Source organism: Plectropomus leopardus, chromosome 1 (genome assembly GCF_026936395.1).
Source record: "Plectropomus leopardus strain MGB_pleo_1.0 chromosome 1, ASM2693639v1, whole genome shotgun sequence".
NCBI classification, from domain to species: Eukaryota; Metazoa; Chordata; class Actinopteri; order Perciformes; family Serranidae; genus Plectropomus; species Plectropomus leopardus.
This window is the reverse complement of record NC_142176.1, coordinates 4,566,326-4,584,604: the sequence shown is the minus strand read 5'-3', so window position 1 is coordinate 4,584,604 and position 18,279 is coordinate 4,566,326. Positions and strand designations below refer to the sequence as shown.

The following is an 18,279-nucleotide window of genomic DNA, read 5'->3' as shown; positions in this document are numbered from 1 at the left end:
AAACACGATAACATACCCCTCATTTTATTGTACTTTTGCATGAACATGCATCACGTGACTTCATTGTTATTGGACTTTCTGCCCTATTTGGGATGGTTATTTTGGGAACATGAAATACCTCATTAAAAAAATCAGATTTGGGCTTTGAGGAAGTGAAGTCTTTCTTCATTAGGTGCTAGGTGGACAACAAAAGCCACTTTAGCATTTAATGGCCAATATTGGCCTCCACTGTAATATTTAATTCTATAGATATTGAATGTTGTTCATCTTACCCGTCATCTTTACAGCTTTTCATGATCAACTATAAATATGCTGTGAATATAAAACTGTAAATATGCTGTACTCTTTATCTTGATCTGTGTCTAAAACTACATCTGTTTTGATCTTTGTCTCCAGATTTGATCTGTCTGACAGGGACAAGTTCTTTGACAGCAAGACCAGGAGCTCAATAGTAAGTATTTTGTTTTAGCAGACGAAGATACAGAAAATCTCCAGCTTTAAGAAACAGTTTTTAACCCTTAAGACCCGCTTTAATATGACATACACTCGTATTGCTCTGTGCACAAAATGCACTTTTAAAAATCAAGCTAAAAAATCAATCAAGCAAAAACATGAATATGATTTTTCTACTTTCACTTAGTTACTTTTGTAACAAATGTCAGTCCTATTTATACATTTTAGAATTTTAACCCTTTTTGTCATTATGCCACTATTTTTTTAAATGGAAAAATAAACTTTCAATATATTTCATGCTAAGTAGATTGCTATTTTGATTATCACAGCCTGGGATATGTCACTGACTAGCAGCAACATTGATTTTTATACATTATTACTTTTTGTTATTAGTTTTTTTTAAAAACTCACACTCATTTATATTTGCACGCAAAATGCACTTTTCAAAATCAGGCTATAAAAACATTATACATCAATCTGTTTTTCTACTTTCATTGAGTTCATTATTTTAACCAACATCAGTCCTAATCATAAATATAAAATATTTGTTAATTATCCCGAATTTTAACCCTTTAAATGCCTGGGATTTTTTCATGATGCCACTATATGTTGAGTTGAAAAAAAAAACATGCAAACAACACATTATGTCAGTATACTACATGCAAAGTCAAGTATATATTTTTTTATTCCTGGGATATGTCAATGATTTGCAGCAACACTGACCGTGACAGTGTTACGTAGAGGAAATAGCATGTATTTTCTCCATATGCCAAATATGGTTGAAAAAAAAAGACACATCAGGTGGAAAATGGTAAAAATTACAAATTCATAGACCCAGAAATAATCCAATGCATGTTTTTTAATGCTTTGATGGCTGTGGTATCAAAAGCTGCAGTTTGAATGTGTTTCAGTGGAGCATATTTTGCACTTAACAGTATCAATGCGACAATTTTGTGTTTTTTAGACTTACTGAAAGAGCTGAGCTGGAAATTCCAATATTAAACAAAAATACACAGGCTTGCCAACATTTATGTATGAACACAGCCAAAACTACCAACAAATGAAGAATGAAAAGCGCGTAAAATGCGTCAAACAGTCCCTAAGGGCTCATCCAGCACAGTGATAACATTTGTATGAGATGTTTCATTAATGACTGTCCCCTCCTTTAGAGTGTTTTTCTGCATTGATCTAACAACAAAGAGGGGACACCTTGTTTTCCCTCGCGTGCACTTTCCTCGAGTATGACCCCCTCGCCTCCTTACGAGTCCCATAAAAAACAAATACATTCTGTGTATCTGCGTCATACATGCGCTGCTGCATTGACATTAACACCTACACGGCACCTTGCAGTGCTCCACTAATGACTGAGTAATTTGATTCTCATCACTGGATGGAGCTCCTCAATCACAGCCGTGGTTTGCTCCCAGCTGAGCCTCAGCTCTCATCAATAAGATTCTGCGTAAGGCGCTGTTTTTACATTGACCTCATCAACAGCCTGTGTGAGGACCGACACACAGAAACTCGACAGTTTGCCTGCTTCATATTCCCTCAAACTGTTTAATTTGTGCTATTATACAAATCAATATTCAGCTCATCTTTCTTGTAATGATTTTAAGACTGAACCTGCTCAGTTGAATACGAGTTTTTAATGTTTTCTTCTATCGACAGGTCTATGAGGTGCTGAAGAGGACAAGATGCACAAGAGCCAAATACTCCATGGGTAAGACCTCTGCCTTTATTCAAGACATGAATCAATATGCAATTAATGTGGGTCCTGCTCTCATCAGAAGAGAGTGTAATTACGACCTCAGAGTGAGCCATCGTCTTCTTTCACCAGCTAATCTCCTCACGGATGCTCAAAATGGACTGAGTTTTGATTTTGGTGGCCACATGAGCTGAAATTTCTATTCCTCCTGTCTCTTACCTCAAACTGACACAACGTTTGCCTTGCAGATTCATGCTCCTGAGAGAAAGAGATCTCTCATGTGTACTGACTCCATGACCTTTCGTCTAGCGTTGCCATCATGTCAAGCATGGATGGATTAATAAACTGGCCTACCGGTCACAAGCCTTCGGGCCTAAAGTGTCAGGGGGCCCCCCAGGCCTTCAATTGCAAAATGTCACGTAATCTAAATAAATCATGTACCAACAAGCAGGTGTCTAGTAATGAACACACAAAAAATTGTGGTACTGCAAAGAAACACAAAATAACTACAAAAATGGTCCAAACAACCACTAAGAGACACTAACCAATTACAAAGAGACACAAAATGACTAGAAATAGACACAAAAGCATAAAAAAGACACACAAAAAATTACAAAAAGACACAAAATAACTATGAAAAGACACAAAACAAATTCCAAACGCAAAAGACTAAAAAAAGACACAAAAAATAAAAAAAACAACAACAAAGAGACACAAATTACTATGAAAAGACACAAAACAAAATTCCAAACTGGCAAACGAGACACACAAGGAGACACGAAATGACTCCAAGCCGACACCAAATAACCAAAAACTCCAAACAACTCCAAAGAGACACAAAAAAATTCAAAAAGACAAAAAACAACCACAGAGACCCAAAATGACTACAGATCAACACAGAACAACCAAAAAAGGCTCAAAACGACTAAAGACTCTTAACTCTTCTGCTGAGATTTACACTGCTGTGTGTGTGTGTGTGTGTGTGTGTGTGTGTGTGTGTGTGTGTGTGTGTGTGTGTGTGTGTGTGTGTGTGTGTCCTGCGGGATAATAATCCTTCATATATTCCGCTTTTCAGGGATCACCAGTCTGTTAGCCAATGGCGTCTATACATCCGCTTATCCTCTGCACGATGTGAGTATTGCTATCACACTTCGTCGTCGCCTCTCCCCCACCGGCCTGAGAACGGCTGATAAATTGCTGTTTTATTACCGTGATAATTTTTCCAATTCAGTGAATTTGTAATATGAAAACCACCGAAGCATCCGCAGTTTATACGCTTTAATTTATGCCAAAGGGTCGATGTTTTTGGCCAGAATTACTGTCATATTTCTGACAAATAGCACCCCATAATTTTATATTAAACTAGAGTAATTATTCACCACATGCACGATGAACAAAGTGTAAAATGAAACGTACCGTGTGTGTGTGTTGCAGGGAGATATCGAGGGGGTGAATGCAGAACCGAACGACAGGAAGGTAAGTAGAGCAGCTCCAACGGTCAATAAATTGAATCAGCTGTCAACTAAACACCAACATGTTGAGTCAGTTTTAAAAAATCGTTCATCAATTAGCCCAAACCTCAATTTTCAATGAATCAACCCAAATTCACTTTATGCAGACACATTGGCTAGAAACCTGTGTGGTGAAATAGTGTCCTCTGATTGGTGCGTTTCTGCCAATCAGATGTTATACTTTGTCAAGAGGTTCTGATAACTGTCTTTGTCAGATTGTGAGTTGAGATTTCATTTTTATTTTTTATTTTTGTTTTTAAAGAGGGAAACGAATATTTTGAATAAGAATGAAAAACAGTTTCTGTGGAAATTTATTATTTTTTAACTTTTCTTTCTTTCTTATCATAATTATGTATGAAAATGCTCCTTTGGTAAAATTATTGTCTGAGTCTGAACACGTTGTCGATTAAATGAGTAAATATTTGTTTAGCATTCATTTAGGTTTTTCTTTTTCAAATAGAAAATCAGCTGAGCCTGCCTGCAAGGCACCAATGTAGTTAGTTTATTAGCATAACGTCTTCACCCTCAGTAACGGACATGTGGCTCTGTTGGGAAGCGGCGACTTTCATGCGTATAGTGTAACATACATGGCATTCCTGTGTGTAGAAAGATGTTTTGGCATATTTCTGATGTTCCAGCTTTATTTAAAATAATAATTTTACAGACATTACAAGCAGCACCATTTTGTAAGTTTTCCTCGTGAAATTAAGTTGCAGTTTGCACCGTTTCTTCCTCTACATCACGGCTCCTTCTTGTTGCAAGTTTCCAGTATCGTAGCTGCATGGCTCGAGTTTGACGTTAAAGTTTTGCAGAGAAACGCCTACATCGACGTAAGATGTAAGAGAGAACAGTTCAGTATTGGAACTGAGAAAATCTGACCGCTTCCTGTTACAAATTAAAAACCCTTATTTAAAAACAAAAGCCCTCTAGTGTTTCATACAAGTCCAGTCATATACTCGGGTTTGAGCCAGAGTATTTTGAAAATACTAAATTACTCCATTCTACAAAATATCTTGTCCATCCATTGACGTCCACTTAGGCTTGGTCGTGGGGCCAACAGGCTGAGCAAAGCACTCCAGACATCCCTCTCCCCAGCAACGCTTTCTACGCGTTTATTTATTGATTTTTTACCAATTAAAAAACAAAAACATATTTAAAATACAAGTAACAGAAGTACTGCAATCACAGGTTGACTTTGAAGAAAAATAAAAGCTTAAAAAAATGACAAATCTCTCCCATCTAGATAGTTTACGGTTAGTTTGATGTTCACTTCCAAATTAAATTAAACAACCTTTAAATTCCAGTATTGTTCGACCTGTAGCTCAGACGCAATTGAATCCAATGGACTGAACAGTTTGAAACCACATGATATATTGGAACAGATGCAAGAGATGTGCAGAAAAGAAGTCACATAATGTAAATTTGCATCTCCTTGTAATCAAAATAAAATGACAGAATGTTTTTTCTGCAGGTTATATCTCACCCGAGCAGATTAAATCTAGAAAGTAAAAGTTAATAAACCATCAATTTTCCTCATAAAATGTTGCCAGTTAGTCTGATCCTTCCTCTCCGACATGACTCCTTCTGTTTAAAGTTTGCAGCAGCGTGCAGCTGTTGGCAAAACATGCCGGCAAAGATAAAAAGTAATTGATAAGCTCACAGAGGAACACTAGAGGAACTGGTTTTCAACTGGAACTGTTTCTTCAATACCATCCCCACTGCTTAAGTCATTTAACTAAATAGAAATTTTCAATTTCTAAAATGTCATGTTTTAATTTGTGTGCACATTAGGGTTGGAAATCAGCACCAGCCACCGGCCAAAAATATGCAAGTGGCTGCTAGATTTGCTTTATTCACCAGCCAAAAGAAAACAATGCTGATCTACTGAGCGGCTGGTAGATTTTGGAATCGAACAGCCACAGAAGCAGGTGGACAAAAAAGTTCATTTCCAACCCAGATGCACATGATATATGGGAACAAATTAGGGAGATATGCAGAAAAAATGTTATGTAATGAAGCGCTGTAACTCCTTGTGATCATATTAAAATGACAGCCTGTATTAACTACAGGTTATATGGATAGATACTTAATTGTTACTCACAGCACGACAGGAGATATCTAAATAGAGCATACACATCTAAAATAATTAAGTGCAAAAGCTAAAATAAATCACTAAATGAATCCAAATTGTGCTGATAGAGCATTAATAAATATATCATCATTGTCGGGCACAAACCTCGTATCTCCACATTTCACCAATTTCAATTTTTTTTTTCATAAATTAATTCTGTTGTTCCCCCTCTGCGTCTATCAGTGGGCTTTACTCTTTCTCAGCCACTGAAATGTATTTTTAAAAGCTTGTGACTAAATCTCCAACTAATCTCCACTGGGTTATTTTTTAAAACAGTGTTTTTTCTAATTCCTGAAAATAGCAGTTTTGGAGATAGGAGGTGTGCGCCTCACAGGTATAATGCATAATAAAGATTTTAAAAATTCCCAGTGTGTAGTGTACAGTGTGTATTTAAAAAGCGGGGAGGGCCTTGTGCCCCAGAGCTTCACCGTCGGGCGGGGAGAGACCGTGCGTCAGGTGAGAGGGAGAAACCGTGTGCCACAGAGCTTCAGTGTTGAGCGAGAGAGAGCCCAGTGTGCATCTGGTGTGCGCTGAAACGGCTCGACTCAGTCAATAAACCTGTTAATAACCATTTATCATTCCTGTCACTGTGTGTGAGAGGAGCAGCAGCACGATTACAAACACTGAAAATGGCATTAATCAAAAAAAAAAAAGAAAAGAACATCCGAATGCATTAATTGAAAACAAAATACCTACCCACTTAACGAATGCTCGTATAACTAAATATTTGGGTCCAGCCCTAATGCATATATAGCTATATAAGTATCCCTTAAAAAAATCTCTCCCCAGCATATCAAATTAAGAAAGTTAAATGCTCCCAAATTAAACCATTAGTTCTCCTCATAAAGTGTTGCCAATTAGTTTAAATGACTTTGTTCTCCTCTTTATCTCGATGCAATAAAGCATTACAACATCTACAAGTGGCTGAAACATGCCACTAAATTAGTCATACCATCAGGGATTTTTTTTTTTAATAATGAGTAACAAAGCATGACAGACTACTGCGCTAACGTGACAGCATCTGTGCACGTCTGAGCCTTTGCCTCCTACTATACAAGAATAAAATGAACCTGGCAATTGGAAAGAAAATCAGAGCTCGTGCTGAGTCTGAAGTCATCTCCTCCCCTGCTAACGCTCTCCATAATTACACTGCAGACTGTGTGTCACTAAGGCAACAGCCTATTAATTCCCCCTCTGTTGTTCTCAGCCATCAGATAAACTTAGGCTCCATGCTTTTATGTGCTTCAGCAGCAACATACTTTCATGTATATCACAATGATACTTATACATGTGCGTATACATGTTTGGGAAATGGGTTTTCCTTGACTGTAGGAATGTTGAGTCTCCGTCCCGGAGCTCAATCTGCCTCGACCTGCCATCCGAGCGCACCTCTGGGCTGCCTCCTGTGATTAAAAGCCTTCGTTTGTCGCCTCGCTGCTCTGCCTGTGAATGGAGTGAGACTGTGTTTGAAAAAGCGTTTCGCAGTGATTTATGTGCTCCTGGTTACTGGTAAACAGCGCACATACACAGTCAGCTGTTTGATTATTGCAGAGACTGTATCACACAGCAGCAGTGTTTTGCAGATAAATCTCGCTGTGCAACACATACACACCCACACCCTTCACACCTATCAGTGCTGTTTTATGTATCATCAGCATTTATCAAGGTCTTAAATGTACCACAAAATAGAAATTATACATGACGGGAATTAACACCACGATCAATTACAATTTGTTGAAATGCACAGCTCAACACAACACACAACTCTTCAAGAGACACTGCAAACTAAATTATATTAACCCCTTTAAACCTAAAGCAAATGAGCTTTATTTCTTTCAAAAACACAAGTGGAAGTTAGAAGTTACAAGAAAATAACCTGAAATTTAACAAAAAATAACGAAAGAAAAAATGAATAAATAAACAAATAGATAGATAAAATAGTCAATAGTAGTTATGATAATTAATAAAATGTCCAGAAAACTGTTTTTAGAATTATATGAATGTAGTTGTCTGGACATATTTCTCTATTTTTATTTTATTGTTATTTATGTCTAATAATAATTTCTCTTTTTCATTTTTTTAATGCTAATTTTCAGGCCATTCTGTTGTCACCTTTTTCCTAATTTCTTGTAATTTGTGGAACATTTCTCTACAAGTGGCTCGCTGCCTTTTTAGTCATGTTTTTAAAAGAAATCAAATCCATTTTTTCGGGTTTTCAAAGGTCCAAATCACATGAAAGGAATCTGAATGCAGCTCAAGAAAAGCTACGTTGTTCCAGGTTTCAAAGAATTAAAACAGTAAATGAGTGAAAAATGCATCTAAAAATTAATGATTTACTGAAGACAAACAAGTGGTAATGAGATGTTGCCCAATATCGGATATAATTGTGAACCTGTTTCACTCTGTTTCTATCTTCAGTCTGAAATTGCCTCCACTCTTATCGATTTCTGTGGGGGAGGGGATGTAATTTCCCCTCACCGATCACTAGAGAACACCGTATCAGCCTGACTGAGTCTGCACGCTGGTGCACACCTGCAGTGCACTGAGGAGTCTGCACACTATTTGACATTGGTTATCGGAGACTGCAGACTGTAAAAGTGGCGTTTACATCAGCACAGCCACATGGCCCATACAAACAAACAATCAGTTATTTATTTTTCACTGCGAGAAAATGTACTTGTGGCACGAGAGTGTGTGCAAATTTTTTGCTGCTTTTTCATTAACATGTATCGGTGCATGAAAACCCCAGATCATATTAGAGGACATCCCACATGTGAATTCTTGTCAAATTAAGTGAGTGCAGAGCTGAGCAGCTTTTATTAATCTTTTTAAGGTGGTTTTTGAAAGTCCTGATTGAGCTGCAGCACCTCATATCGTCAGGCAGTGCTCCACTGATTCGTAGCTTTTCCAGAAAAAGCTGATTGCTGATTGTATGTTACAGTCTCATACAGAGGATAAGAGGAGGAGGTTAATCCAGAGGATCTAGCAGAACTTATCATTCAAGACGTGACAGAAATCTCTGCTGAAATTGAACACAGTCAGTCTCAAAAGAAATGGTGAAACATTAGTCCGGCCGTAGATTTTTTGTCTTTTTGATTGCATTGATTTGTTTTCACCTGAAAACAGTTTTGGTCTCACTGTACACCACAAGCCTGGCACTGCCGCCTGAGAAAGTGTATGTTACTATGAAACTGCATAGTGGATGTATAATATATTTTGCAGATAAGGTTTGCATATATATCTGAAGTACATCAGAGAACTGGCTGTTTTGCATAAAGCCATGAATAATCAAATAAAAACCAGAGTTCAAATATCTGATGACCTCCATAAACAAGTATAAGCAAGCCGCTAATAAAGGGTCGGCCCATTAGCTCAGATAGTAAATTCAGTATAATTTATGTTCCCACAGGACTTGTTGCATAATTTCAACAACAGTGTGATACAAACCTCTCTGCTGCCCTGACCTTGTTTTTTTAGTTCCTGTCGCAGTCCTACTTTGCTGATCTTCCTGTCAGTGTTAATTTTCAGTCATATACCTTCTGCAGATTTTACATTAAAAACCCTTTATGCTGTAAAAAAGCTTTAAAAAAATTGCAGCATGGTCAAAAGCTTAACATCATAGCTGAAGTTTATCGATCAATTAGTCAATAAAACAAAAATGATCAGCAACAATGTCCATTATCCTCAAATTGTTGTAGGTAATTCATTTAAGTAAAATAGCCAAAACCCACTGGTTCCAGCCCACAGTGCCAGAGGCCTTTACCTGCAAAATGTCATCAAATTAACATGTTCTGACCACAAAGATACATGAAACGGCCAAAAAAGACACAAAATTACCAAAATAACCTCATAAAATTACCCCAAGGAGACACAAAATAATTATAAAAAGGGGCAAGAGAACCAAAGAGACACAGAAAATTACAATGAGACAAACTGGCCAACAAAGACACAAAATTACTTAAGAAAAGCCACAAAACTACCTCAAAGAGAAAACAAAACAATTATAATTAACGTTCAAAACAACTAAAATGACACCAAATGGCCTCAAAGGGACTCAACATAACTACAGTGGGGAAAAACAACTAAAAAGAAAGACAAAATAATAACAAAGACACAACTGCCAAAAAAGACAAATTACTTTAACGAAAAAAAAGCATAAATTACCTCAAAGTGAAATGCAATGACCAAAAAAGACATAAATTTACCTTAAAAAAAAAAAAAACAAATAAAAACCCACAAAAATACCCCAAAAAGACACATATTGGCCAACAAAGACACAAAGTTACTCAAGAAAACCCTCACAAAATTACCTCAGAGGGACTCAAAATAATTACAATAGGGGCAATAAATTCATTACAATGAGACAATGGCCAACAAAAGACAAATTACTTTGGGGGGCAACATAAAATTACCTCAAAGAGACATAAAATGACCAAAAAAGACACGTTACCCAAAGACATCCCAAAGAGACACAAAATAAAAAGTAGATTTATATATATATATATATATATATATATATATATATATATATATATATATATACATACACGAAAACGGGCAAAAAGACTCTAAATTACTACAAAGAGACATAAACAAAAATAGGCACAGTCACCACGTGTGGGTGTGTTTCCAGTCTGAGGAGAGGTGGTGGGGCCTTTTACGTGTCTGTGCCCAGGGGCCCACTGTCTTGTAATCCGCCCATGCTTCTGTGCAGGTAAACAGAACATCTTTGTGTTTTGGAGAGAAACAAAATGTAAAAAGTTATAACTTTGGGCTCTTGGAACTTGCGATGGGCATTTTTCATTAGGTGCTGACATTTTATAGACAAAACAAAAACATCGGTTTATTGAGAAAATGAGTAGTGGGTTAATCAATAATGAATTGCTAGTTTCTTGACACTAATCAAACCGTTTTTTAAACACTTTTTTTCTGTTAGAGAATAAAGATTATACTGAATTTACCAAGACAAACAGCCAAACATGGAGGGATTTTTTTTGTGCTCTAACAGCAAGCGTCATCAACAGCATATAATATAATATCTGAGCATTAATTATCGCCTCGTGCGTCTCTCCACAGCTGCTGTACGATGAGTGGGCCAGCTACAGCGTCTTCTACAAGTACCAGCCTATCGGACTCATCAGGTCAGATCCACAGCAGTGCTCTTATTGTCACAGCCGTCAGGTGAATTAGCGACACATTCACAGACCTCACATGTCTGCCGTGGCTGGTGCTCTCGCTGCAGCGTTAACTGCCTCCACCAGCCTGCGGGCAAGAAAGACAGATGAGGACTCTCACAAGCAGATTGATGCTCCACTGAAGCATGATGTTCCTCCGCAGAAACAGTAGTCATGTGCTGAGCTGGATTTTGTCCAGGAAAGAGAGAGACTGCGAATGTGAGCTGAATGTATCAAACACACTCTGCTCAGGGACTGTGAGCAGGATCGTGCACTATCATCAAATCATCATGTCAGCGCTCATAAAATGATCTTATTTAAAAGACTGCTGCAGAAAATGGGTTAATGCAGACAGTGGAGGAAGTGATAGGCTGATGGGAGAATTATTTCCAACATCTAGAAGCCGCAGGGAGGAACAAACCTTTCAGAAATGTGGTTTTATTATCGACCATTAAGCTCATTTGGCAATATGATAATAGTATTTGGCAGTGATGTAATCAGGGTTCATACAGTCATGAAAATTGTGGAAATGTCATGGAATTTGCAATTAGCAATTTCCAGCCCTGGAAAAGTTTTGAAAAACTAAATAATCCCTGAAAGTGTTATAAAAGTCATGGATATCTGTTTCACAAACCTGTATAATAACACACGATGTGTCCAAGAACTAACGGATGTTTTAAAAATCAAACGATAATGTCTGTTTTTACAGTTTAAAGCGGTGATAATCGCTGTCATTTTGGTGATTTTTGAATGAAATATGTCTTGTCGACAAGTTTGGAGGGCATGTTTTAAAGAAAAGAAATTGCCAAAATATGTTTTTCAAACATCCCTCAAAATTATAACAAACAGAAAATGCCCAAATGTTGTCTTTTCAAGAAAAAAAAGGCAAAAGTTTTTTGTTTCAGAATCGCCACAATAAAAGCAAAACAATGCCAATATGTTTTCTTTAAAGATTGCCAAAAAAATCTAAAGACAAAAAAATTCCAAAATATTTTCTTCAAAAATTGACCAAAAAAAGTTTTCGCCCTAATTTCTTTTTTTTCTTTCTTTTTTTTAAAAATATTTTTTCAAGAAAACATTCCTTCTAAATCTATGGGCTTGCAGGTTTGGAAGGCTTTTTTTTTTTTTTAAATTGGCTGTAAAATAAATAGAAAATGCAGCCATTTAAAGTCATAAGCCCAACTCCTGAGCCAAAATAAAAACCATAAGCTCTTCTCCAGTGCCTGAAAAAATCATTTGACATGCCTCCCTCTTTTTGTACCTCACCCTTCCCTATCATAAATAACGAAAAGTCCCATAATTATCTTTAAATATTTAGTTCTAATCCTGTTCAGATTTTTTTAATAACAAAATAGATTAAAAAAAAGTATACAGTAATGAAAACAAACTGCAAAGGAGTATCAGTGGTCCTTTCAGAGAGTGTATGGTCTTTAAAATTTGCCCTGAAGTCATGAAAAAAGTCATAATTGTTGTAAATATAGCACTTTTTTACATTTGGTTTCTCCCTCCACAGAAAGTATTTTGGGGAGAAGGTCGGACTGTATTTTGCCTGGTTAGGAGTCTACACACAGATGCTGATCCCTGCAGCCATCGTCGGAGTCATCGTGTTCCTCTATGGCTGTGCCACTGTCGATGATAACATACCCAGGTAGACCACACACACACACACACACACACACACACACACAGCGTCACCATGCATGCACACTGACACCATGCATCTCTATTTTACTGTATGTTCATCACCATGGGTCCTGCATAAAAGGCGACTATTAATGTGTGATTCGTGCATGAGGGTGATTCATCACTTATTCACTCTAATACAGAAACTTGCATGCATGCCATGGACCCGTGTGGAGGTTTCATAGGAGCATTAAGTGATTATTATGTGTCAGACATGCTGAAGGAGGCCAGCGTGCTTGCAGCTATGAATGTTTCTGTGCATGAGGAGTCACAGTAAACCCTCTCACTTTGAGGGACAGGCTCCCCCTAAAGCCATGGTGGAGTTGGCACACTGAGTACAGACACACACACACACATTTATCTTCCCATGCGTATGTTGTTTTTCATCTGTTGCCAAACTTTTGCCAAATGTTTTTCTCTTCTTCTTCGTCCTGAAGCTGCCCTTCATTTTTGTGTTGCATTTTTGCAGTTACATCACAGTCTCCTAACATCACTGTGTATCTCCGTCACTGAGCACCGTTTAGAAACTGTTGTGATGCAGAAAACATCTTAACTTATTTAAGAGTATATAACATTACATTAATCTAACAGGGTTTCTAAAGTACTTTGCTTTGATGTGTGCTTCGATCAATTCACTAACATGTCAAGGCAGGTGGGTTATTGTTGTCAAAAATGTTTTTTTCCCATAGGTGTATAAGTTTCAGTCTTTTGACACCGTACTTCAAGGTAAAAAAGGTGTCTTTCTTTTCATTTTTCTTTTCTTTTCAAAAGCAGTCATATAAGAACCTTTCCCAGATAAAATACAGATTACAGTAAAGACATTGATAAAATAGATTCAATAAAATTGAAAACAAATATAATTTAAATCAGAAATTGTCCAAAGAAAGATTACATTTTTAAAAAGTGGGACTCTAACCAGACATTAAAAGAGGTTATTGAGGTTTAATGTCCAGTTAAAGTCGTGAACACAAGTGAAAAACCAGACTTGTTTCCTAATTCCCAAGTCTTTGGCTTTATCTAAAACAATTGTTTAAATTATTTTAGATACAGCAGGTGTTACATAGTTAAATACATAAATTAAACCTTCACCACTTCACCTTTGTTGGTCTCTGCCGGCATGACAAGCTGGTGACATTTTCAACTTTGCTCAATGCATTTTGATTTATGTAAAAAAAAATTATTCAATTTTTATTTTCCTAAAATGTTGTTTCACCTGTTTTCAGGACAAATTAAATTGCTAGAAGAATTTTCAAGAATCAGTTTCATGCGAATCTACATACGTATGGTCCGTTATTCCATTTGTAATTATACTTGAGACCATTTAATTTTTAACAAAAACATGATGAAGTCAGTACAACACACTGACAGTTTTTTTTTACTTGGTGAAGAAAACATACAGCAGACCACACGGCTTGTTAGGATGGAGATCTGATGCGGTCTGAGGCTTGATGGTAAACAGCAGGCTTAGTCCACACCTCGACTCCACCCAGTCACACAAACACCAGCTAAAGCTTTAGGTTTGTTGCCACATCAGGTCATTACAGACTTCACATGTATGCATAGCAGGTGGTGTTTTGGCAACATAATGATACCGTATATATCATGAGGGAGTAGAAACTGTTTATACTGAGGTCGCTCTTCCTTAAATATTTCTGGGGGTTTTGGACCATTATAAACAGAGCTGCAAAGCCATGAGCAGGTTTGGATTGAGATGCAACTTCAATGTGTTGCAAAAATTATGTCTCAGTCAGGTATCAGACAAAACCTGCCTCACAATTTTATCCAATAGTAAATTATTTTCCACAATATTTATATTATCGCATTTTATATCGATGGCACATTGTGAAATCACATTCACTGTGATAGATAATCAATTCCAAGTCAGTGTAATCAGTGTGAAATTAAATCCTTCACATCCTTCCTGAAGCAGTGCATCATATTTGCTTGATATGAGAGATAACTACGTGCAAATGCAACATATCTGTGGTTTGCAAAAACGTACACAGCCATTTTTTTTTCTTGGGTTGCATCAGTCCAAATTTCTCAGCGAAAACAGACATTGTAAATAAGGAAGGATTACTTTAGACTACAGCCTTGTTCCCACTGCAAAAAAAACAAAAAAAAAAACACTAACATTTGGCTTTTTGATGCAATCAGGATTAGTGCGATTGGCATTTACACCAGGTCAAATGACTCTGCAGTGGAAAAAAAGGTTTTTATCGCCTCCAGCTCTGATCAGTATTGATGGGAACACAACACCCAGGTGAACATGGTCATTTTTCCTCCTTAACCAGCAAGATGAAATGATGGGCCATCACTAATTACTGTACGTCTCCTCCCAAGCAGTGCTCAAACATTATTCCAAGTCAGTCTGCAGCGAGTTTGAAAGAGAGACTGAATAAGTAAGAGATCTATAAAGACAAGACATTTTATCATATTGATAAAAATGCGATGTGTGTTATGCTGGGTTAACATAAAGAGAGATAAGTAAAATAATCACTGCATTAAAACAGGTTTAATATGCAGTCACGTCTCAGCTGAAGCAACGTGTCCTCATACAACAGCTCATATGATATTCTACAAATTAGCGCCCCGCAAATGGCATTAACGTGAAGTTACCGTGGTGATGTTTCGGAAAAGAAATGTGACTAGGAAGTACGTTAGAATGACTCAGAGTTCACGTAGTTCCAGCCTCTTCGGGAAAAGCGGCCCAACCTTCCTGCTCAGTACCTTTTCCTTCCATCGGTCACATAAACGCAGCCTCCCGGTACACGTGCACTCATTACCGGCTCATCATTATGTGGGATATGTTTGGATTTTGGTGCATTACTTCTCATAGGAAAGTATAGTGCATGAGAACAGACATGACGCTCACAGTTGCTTGTTGTCATAGTAACACATCACAACTTTCCCGGCTCAGGCGATTAGACACCAGAGCTCAAAAAAGTGATACATCTCAGCCCTCAACACGGTCTGACAGGACTGAATCTGAGCCCACCAACATAATTAAAATCACACTCAACACTATTCAGCTAACAGGCGTGTTTTAGCTGTACGTGATTGTGGAGTGGTCTGTTGGTGTAGTCAGACATGCAGGATGAGCTCTCTCCACACTTTAACTGCAGCCTCACATGTCCAATTAAAACTTTTATTTCGTTTGTTTGTTTTGTCCTTGTGCATCTTAAAGATATAACAACATGTAATAATTAAAACACGGCTAAGGCTTTTCAGTGTGGAGTTTGCAGGTTATGGGTTTCCTCCCACAGTCCAAACACATGCAGGTCAGGTTAATTAGCCCATAGGTGTGAAAGTGTGTGTGAACTGCTGTCTGCCTCTATGTGTCAGACCTGTGACAGACCCGCGACCTGTCCTGGGGGTACACCGTCTCTCACCCAATGTCAGCTGCTAAAACAGATAAGCGTCTGTGTATGTATATAGCTGCTGGGTGGCTCCGTGTGCCATGACAAAAAAAAAAAATCCCCTGGGAAGCACTTCTTAAGAAAAACAACACAGAGGAGAGCTTAAGATTTAAGATGTTTTTAAGCCTCTGCGACTCGTCGCTTCCGAAGGCATTAATGTTCTCATGTCGTCTGTTCGCCTGTCCGATTCCCATAGCTCATTAACACCTTGAGAGATTTTCATCAAATTTGGCACAAACATCCACTTGAACTTATGGATGAACTGTTTGTAAGTTGGTTGCCAAAGGTCAAGGTGATCTCTTTTGTCTCATATTTGTGAACATGATATTTCAAGAACACCTCAACAGGATTTCTTAATGTTTGGCACAAACATCCACTTTGAGTCACGGATGAACTAATTACAAATTGGTGGTCATAGGTCAAGGCCGCTATGACCTTGTGGCCATGTCATTCTTGTAAAGTAAATATCTCAAGATCTTCAAGTTTGGCACAAACATCAATTTGGAGTCAACAATGAACTGATTAGAATTTGGTGATCCAAGGTCAGGGTCAGTGTGACCTTTAGTCTGTCTAATTCTCATGACCACCATATCTCAAGAAAGCTTTGAAGGGATTTCCTTAGATTTGGTGCAGATGTCCACTTGGACACATGACTAAACTGATCGGAATTTGGTGGTCAAAGGTCAAGGCCACTTTGACCGCATCTGCCTAATTCTTATGAATGGGATGTTTCAGTAACACCTTGACATAATTTCTTAAAATTTAGCATAAACATCCACCTTGAGTCAAGGATGAACTGATTAGAATTTGATGGTCAAAGGTCAAGGTCACTGTGACCTTGCATTCGTGTCATTCTCATGAACAACACAAGAACGCCTTGACAGAATTTATTCAAATTTGGCACAAATGTCCTCTTGGACTTATTAAAGAAACTAAAGAGAATTTGGTGGTCAAAGGTGACTGTGACCTTACATAACCTGCCTTTGGCCATAACTCAAGAATATATACAGTTATTACAACAAAATTTCACACAAATGTCTAATAGGATAAAATGGTGACATTTAATATCCAAACGGTCAAAGGTCAACTTCACTATGACATCGAAATGTTCTCCAAAAAACATTTTTGGCCGTTAATTAAGTGCAACTTGACGGGTTTGTGGAAGCACACAACAGTGAGGCTGTAACTCTGGTTTTGCCGTGTGGTCTGAATCTTTATCTGATGTCTCTCCAACATCATTTTCTTCCTCTTCCACCTGTTTGAATAATCCGTCTCTTTTTTTTTTTCTTCTGTTTTGTCAGTATGGAGATTTGTGATCCCAGGAATAACATCACCATGTGTCCGCTGTGTGACCGCGCCTGCAGCTACTGGAAGCTGGTGACGGCGTGCGGAACAGCGAGAGCCAGCCACCTGTTTGATAACCCGGCCACCGTCTTCTTCTCCATCTTCATGGCCCTCTGGGGTAAGGACGCCTTCGCATCCAATCATGCAAACGGCAATCAAAGAGTCTAATAAGGACGAGTCTACAGTGAAGCATTGCGAGAGCGGTTCCACTTAATAGACAGCACCATTTATTCCATTCAGTACAGCTTTGGCAGGAAACATGGAGACTGAACCTTGGGCGCACATGAGTTTTACAATAGGAATCCGCAAAGGTAACTGCTGAGTAAACACAGACGATCCTCTGATGTGCTGCCAAACCACGCTGCCATCTGTTAGCAGCAGCAGGGCTTCAGATCAGAGAGGTGTTATATGTTTAGATGAAGCTAGTGTCTGACAGAGTCGCAGCACGCCCGCCATCTGGGTTCACGTGCTGCAGACCTGAAGAGGGAGAATACCATTTACTTCGACATGTTTGAAATCATTGCATTGATAAAATAGCATGTATCTATACAAATGGAAAGTACTTCATCATGCTGCTGTTTTTTGCCTTATTGTCAAGGAAATCCATGAAAAGGCCCAAACATACGATGAATGTATCAACCAAATGATGTTATGGGTGTATAAAAGCCTGATATACGGTACCTATCTCGTGCCGCAGAGCTCCATTGTTGTTAAAAATGCATCAGTGAGCCACGCTGTTGCACTGGCTGACATATTCCTTCATTACTGTGAACACACACATTCAGTTTCACATACACCGTCCTGCTGCCACAGATACTCACTAGAGCACCAAATGTGGCTTAATCTGAAATAATCACTG

The 18,279-nt window shown here is 38.0% G+C and overlaps 1 protein-coding gene across 3 annotated transcripts in view; it reads left to right on the top strand.

Moving 5' to 3' along the window:
- The window catches only part of ano1a (anoctamin 1, calcium activated chloride channel a), a 99,048-nt gene that overhangs the window by 49,376 nt on the left and 31,393 nt on the right, over positions 1 to 18,279 (top strand). For all 3 annotated transcript variants that reach the window (XM_088085677.1, XM_088085610.1, XM_088085653.1), the window contains exons 6-12: positions 397 to 451; positions 2,122 to 2,173; positions 3,234 to 3,289; positions 3,593 to 3,634; positions 10,877 to 10,941; positions 12,488 to 12,622; positions 17,378 to 17,538. In XM_088085677.1, coding sequence (XP_087941803.1) covers positions 397 to 451; positions 2,122 to 2,173; positions 3,234 to 3,289; positions 3,593 to 3,634; positions 10,877 to 10,941; positions 12,488 to 12,622; positions 17,378 to 17,538 — 566 coding nt within the window. The remainder of the gene's footprint in view (positions 1 to 396; positions 452 to 2,121; positions 2,174 to 3,233; positions 3,290 to 3,592; positions 3,635 to 10,876; positions 10,942 to 12,487; positions 12,623 to 17,377; positions 17,539 to 18,279) is intronic.